General features: G+C 39.6%; 1 protein-coding gene across 1 annotated transcript in view; it reads left to right on the top strand.

The window, feature by feature from the left end:
• Positions 1-6,580, top strand: part of ulk4 (unc-51 like kinase 4) — a 64,707-nt gene that overhangs the window by 8,481 nt on the left and 49,646 nt on the right. Inside the window, exon 18 of the mRNA XM_047599930.1 lies at positions 3,141-3,248. Within this exon, the coding sequence (XP_047455886.1) occupies positions 3,141-3,248 (108 nt within the window). The remainder of the gene's footprint in view (positions 1-3,140; positions 3,249-6,580) is intronic.

The raw sequence follows: 6,580 nt of genomic DNA, 5'->3' as shown, positions 1-6,580 counted from the left end.
ATCTTTGTGTGTCTGTTTGTGTCTGTGGTCATGCATGTGACCATCTAGGCACCCAGCAGGGGTTCTCTGTGTGTGCGTCTGTGTGTGTGTGTGCATGAGCCTTCTCTGAACCATGTTTGTGTGAGCGCTCAGCAGGGGTCCAGTGTATGTAGTTTTCAGCATCCCTGTGTTGTTCTTTTTCTGTGTTGTGCTTTGAGTTTGTGTATTGCCTTGTGTTTATAGCAGTGCCAACAGATGACCAATACACAGCACATACTCTCACTTTTCTGTATGTGTGTGTGTGTGTGTGTGTGTGTATATGTGTGTTGTCTCAGCAGGGTTTCTCCTGCTCCAGTCCTGCTGATCGGCATGTGAGGGCTGGGCTTAGTTACCATGGTAACTGCTATACGCTTCGATCACACCCCTCCCAACACACATATACAGAAACACACAAGACACCTGTCTGTCCCTGTCTTAACTCTTCTTTCTTTCTTTCTTTCTTTCTTTCTTTCTTTCTTTCTTTCTTTCTTTCTTTCTTTCTGTCTTGTTCCTGCTTTCTTTGTCTCTCACTCCTTGGCTAGTGTTGTGAGAACTAATATTACTAAACACCAGCTTGCAGCTTTTTCCACATACGGGATTTTTTCACTTGATTTATCATCACTGATAAAGTTTTCAGTGGCTTTACCAGGAGTTTAACCGTTAGAGCTTCTGTTGTGCTGGATGTTAGATGTGGATCATGCTTTCTAAAAGCTCACAGCGATCTTTAGGAACATATATTCAGAAGGCACTGGCTCCAGGAAAACACTGCTTGCAGCATTTCTAAATGTACTGTATCTTGCAAGAAAAAAAAACTGGGAGTTCAAATCCGGCTCTGCAGTGCGCAGTACAGATTAATATTCTTCCGGCCAAATGGGCAATGTAACAGTAGTATTTCCTGCACTAAGCTGCATTTGACCTCTCTTCATTAAATAAACAATTTAAATATGATACATGCTATATTATATATTTGCTTTTTGTATTTGAGTTGCACATTTCGTGTGTTGTTTTTTCCATTGCGTCCATAGGTACATTACGCTGGGGTCAATCTTAGGTTATCTCAGTTTAAAGCTAGCATGAAATTTAGGAAGTAAAGCAAATTTAGGTGGGAAGCTGGTGCTTGAAGATAAGAAGGTTACCCATGACTGCAATGCTGCAACACAGCTTTATACTCTCTTTCTGTGTCCTGTAAAACAGTCGGCTCCTTCTTTATAAAATCAATAATCCACCAATCTGTTTTCTGTTTTCTTCTTGACGTGCCTGGTTGTCGTAAGAGTAGACGTGTTACAGTATCTGCTCAGTATGCTGTTTGTGGCATATTTGTGCATGGAAGCGCAAAATATCTATCCTGGGTGGAGTTTTTATTCTGTCGCTATAGTGTTGTGCTGTTTATGAATGCTAATGAAGCGCATATGTTTATGTTTATGGGTGCATTTGCGTACGGTGTTTGATCTGAGGTGTTGATGGCGAAATAATGATAATGAGTTCTCTGGGAACATAGTTGTGTATGTGTGTGTGCGCGTGTATGTTTGCTTTTCCCTGTGGCCACAGCGAGGTCTTTCAGCACCCTCTGCCTGAGAGCAGCTGCATGACCAGTTTCTAACACACCTCAGAGTCTCTGTTCCTCTCTCAGCCATCCACATTATTTGTGGTTTCAGCTCAGGAATGGAGCGGGAGAGTAGTAGGCCAAGCAGAGATTAATCGTTAACGTACTGTTGATAGGCTAATAGTGATACAGAAGGTTAGCTAAAACTTGCTGGCTTCTGTCCAGATTATATTGACTGTAACGCTCAGTCCTGCTCAGTATTGCAGTGCTCTGAGAGCCATCATGGAACAGATATGTTGAGAGACGGGTTCCACTTCTCACCTTAGGCTTAGACTCGCTGGAGGTGAGAGACTGAGAAAACAAGCCAATGCGAGGAGAAGATGTAGGTGAGAGATGGAGAGAGCGAGCAGCACATACTATGCGGTGTGTGTTTAGAAGTAGACAGAAAAACAGCAAAGTAAGGAGATGGAGAGAACAGAGGAAGATGGAAAAAAAGAAAAAGTGGCGGAGAGAGCAGGAGCGATAGAGGAGTGAGGCAGAACTTGCATCAGATCACAGAGGGGGGAGGCTGGCGCTAATGCTAATGCCAGGAAGCAGCCAGCCAGCAAGGCTGTCTCTGCATATACTTAACTCTATGTGTGTTTGCATGTGTGAGTGCAGTGCGCTTTTCTTACAAGTGTTTATAATTGCATGAATATGTGGACCAAATGATGTGTTTGCATGTACTCTTATTATGCCTGGGTGTTAATGTATGTGGTGCATGAAGTATGTGTATGTGTGCTCTCCTGTGTGTGTGGTTTTCAGTGGTGTTTTCTCCTGGAGGCCAAGAAAAGCCATGCTTCCTCTCTTTTTTATAAGATTGTAGCTGGCATTAAATAAAAACACTCTTCTTAACAGTTTCGGCGGTTCTCTGTTGTGTGACTTTGTCTCTTCTTTATTTTTCTTCTCTAATTATTCAGGATTGTACAATGCGTAAAACAGCCTCCCTCTAAATGTCACGAAGCCAGGAGAAGTTGGCTTCCCTCGGTTTTAAGTAAAATTATTGATGCTTTTTGCCAATTGATATTTTGTCTCTTGCTCCTCTTCTTCTTTTTCCAACCAATTTCTTTTTTTTCGCTTTGTCTGTTTTGTCATCAGTTTTGGTTGTTTGTCAGTTCACACTGTCACAGCGCATCTTTTTATATGGAGCATTGACTTGTATTTGCAACAATTTATGATTTGTTGTGGTTGTGCTGACTTTGTTTCACTGTGGCTAAACATATGAGTAAACTGTGCAGAGGTCTTTCTGGGGCCAGTGATTTGTTAATGTCTGACCAGGTCACCCACGTGATCTTAGTTCAACTGGGTAAAGGCCAGACTATAAATAAACCAAATTAACACCAAACATCTGTGGATGTCTGTGGGTCATATGTTTCAGCCAAATTACAAATCACAGTTTGGAAAACCTTAAACACTTAAAAGTTAAAGAGCTGTTGACTGAATTCTGATAATTTTCTCATAATTCTCAGTTTTATAGATCATGAAGCCTGTTTTTTTTGTGTGTATAACGTTATATAAAAGTGTACCTGTCTCTTTCCAGGCTGTGTCCACACTGACAGACCTGCTGAGGGATAATCTGAGGAACAGTAAAATAAAGCAGTTCCTGCTGCCACCGCTTGGGGAGTTCCTCTACCTCATCTCCTCCCAGGTACACCCTGCATGTCAGAAACCAATATGAAGAGACAGATAGAAAGAGACAGACATAATGCAGTTTATTGATCTCCAGAAAACATAATAAAGGCTCCAAACACATCTATAAAATGTGAAATTGATTCCCGCCCGCTCAACTGCCCGCAGTTACACAAAAGGCAGTGATTGCAAAGAGGTTCCATAGGCGGCAAGAATATTCTTTTTTCAAGTTTTCCTTTGTTAAGATGTTTTTTCTGATACTTTTCGTCGTGAAATGGAGGTCGGTGTGTGATGAAATCAATTCTGAGTTCAGCAGAAATGAAGTGTTATTTAGTGTGTTATATGGAAAACCACATTAAGTGAAACCAAAAAGATACAGAAATAAAACATTCAAATACTGAGATAGCAAAAAAGAATGGCAACACAATGACATATATTATCTCCTTGTGGTCCATTATTATGATGATGCACTTCGTGACCACAGTTACATTAAATAGATAATATTATAAACAATAATTAAAACTCTAGTTCAGATATTTTGATTGACGTTATTACATGCTGGTAACTCATAAGCTCAGACAATAGTAGGATGGTGGAGCAAACAAGCTGATAGTTGATTGTAAATATCTCATATATCTGGATTAATTTAAGAGGTTACCAACTGTGAAAATCATCATCACTGTAAAGCCTCTCTTTTTCCAACTCTAATGTAGGAATGATATGATTTCCCTTTGACTTGGTGAATCAAGATGCGTTAAGCACTGCATGCAAAAATAATGTAATGGAGTTTAAATTTACATGGTGAGTAAATTGAACTGAAAGGTAATTGACCCCCAGCCCTGGAAATTACACGAGAAAAGTGGAGGAGGCCTCATTTGACTTCATTAGAAAAGGTGATACCAATTTATTTCTGGTTAACCTCAATCTTGCCAGGCAAGTTGGTTAAGCGTAAGATTTTTATTTACACGACCGCTGGATAACCTTCAAAAATCAATTAGCTTGCCTGATTACACCTTTTACTCTTCCGAAGCCATAGAGAATCTCAATGTCCTGTAGAAGCTCCTAATAAATTGACTTTTCAGCTCCTGCTGAAGGAGACCATTGATGTTTTCGGTTGTAGTTCTGAGTATTAATTGAAGGATAGATTGAGGAGTAATGAAGGATTTATCTCCGTATACACAATAGCTGTGAAACTTAACCTCACAAGTAGAATTATTTATGAAGATCTTGCTGCTAAAGAGAAGAGACTGCACGCTGAACAGCTGTAATGTTTTGTAACAGAATTATTACCAGTACAGAAAGTCGAAGGACAGAAGAGATCACATTATTTGTTGTTGGCTGCTTTAGATAGTAGAAGATGGTTTAACGTGTTTAGAAATATTTTCACGGAGTTGCCCCTGACTGTTTATTGATATGCTGCCAGAAATATTGCTCTAGCTCTAGCTTTAAGAGCCACACACTCTTACTTTCTGCTCGATCTGAAGTTTGTTGAAGCTGACATGTACTGACACAAATGCATGAAGAAGTCATGTGGATCTGTTTGTATGTAAACTCAATTCATCAACTTTTCTGTAGCAATTTTTACCTTGAGAAAGCTCAGAGATGATCTTCATGTTTAGTACTGGCTTCATTTTCAGGGTGAAGAGCTGCCTTTTTACCTTAATAAATGAGTGTGATTAATTAGAGGTCAGCTGCTGAATAGTTGTAAGGCTACCTGCATAATGTGTAGTTTTTGAGATCTTGTTCTTCTGTCTGTGATATTGACAACTTTTAATGCTGTGCAGACTTCTTTGCCACAAAATATTCAATTTTGCAAAAAAAAAAAAAAAAAAAAAATAGATCCCAAAACTGTAGTTATTTAAATTGCACACATTCATTGGAGAATCTATTGATGGACTTTGTTCTGCTGCATTGCTGCCTCCTTCCTCACATTTTCAAACTTTGGACAGATAGTTCAAAATGTTATCAGTCTAGTGCCATATGGCGGGTACAGTAAGGTACGGTGAACTGTGGTAATGTAAAGCATGACATAATAAGAGCCAGTGTGGTTTAATACCACTGGTCACAGCGAACAGCAAAATAAACAAGAAGCAGCAAACTAACAGTTTTTTACGAGTACCTGTGATTTGATTTGATGCTGCACACGACACGGGCCTCTAGTGAATGCACTTGTATTCTTATTCTAATTGCCTACTTATTCTAACATACTGATATTCTTATTGCCTACATTGCTCTTTGTTCTGAACACTTTTACACTTTGAGTAGGAGCAGCTATAATGAAAAGATTAATTAAATAATTCTGATTCTGATACTTGGCAGAGAAGTTGACGGTTCACAAATCTCACTCTGATTTCATGGTGATGCACATGTATGAATACTGTAGTACTCTCATCAGTGAGCAATAGTTTCAGACACCGTTGCAATAAAGACAGAACAAACTGTTCATGCGCTCTCAGAGACTTTCATTCCAATAAATGCCAGTTAAGTCACTTTCTATTACAAACAGTTGTATTGAAATCCCAGCTTACTGTGAACCTTTCCCAGCGTATGGACCCACTCCTCCTGTATAATGTCATGTGGAATGTGGAATGGTCCTTTAAGTGTCCCCAGACAAAATCCTCTGCCTCACTCTTCTCTTATTCTGCTCCATCAGTCAATGACAACGATTAGCTGCTGTATAGCCTCCAGTGCTGTTTTCCTCAAGGTTAGACGGAGCCTAGAGCCTAACGCAGCAGCAGTGGAGCGCATCATGGATCCATAGAAAGAGAAACATTTGTTGAAATAATCACAATTGTGTTTCTGGGAACATATACAAAAAGTATTTTGAGATCATGAGTTCTCACATTCATTCACTGTCAAGTGAATAAGTTTTGACAAATAGTCATTTTTGTAGCATAAATGCCACATTTATTCTATCCAGCTGTGTAACAGCTCATCTTTTTGTGGCAGTTAAGCTACTACTGCCAGTTAATTTAGCATCAAAGTCCGTCTAAGTCTAAGTCTACTACTTTAGATGGACAAAACAACCAAATTAAAACATTGCCAGTGTCTTGAAAGCGTCCGGAAACACATATAACAAATGTTTCTAAATATATACTGTATATTTATAGATTTCTGTTGAAGAGGAATCATTTGATTATGATGACGATGTTTAGAAGCAGGTTCATGTACAGACACGATAACCAAGTAATCAAGACGTCTTGACTCCTCTCGCTTTCTTTCCTCCTCTCTGACATGACCCTTTCTTGCCCTTTTTCCTCCCTCTGCTCTTTGTGCATCTCCACTTTATCTGTCTCCCTTTCTCTCTCTCTCTCCATCTCTCTCCCGCTCTGCTCCTCTACTGCCCCCACC

Source organism: Mugil cephalus, chromosome 11 (genome assembly GCF_022458985.1).
Source record: "Mugil cephalus isolate CIBA_MC_2020 chromosome 11, CIBA_Mcephalus_1.1, whole genome shotgun sequence".
In the NCBI taxonomy this organism is placed as follows: Eukaryota; Metazoa; Chordata; class Actinopteri; order Mugiliformes; family Mugilidae; genus Mugil; species Mugil cephalus.
Note: the sequence above shows the minus strand (reverse complement) of the source record. Positions and strands in the feature narration are given on the sequence as shown.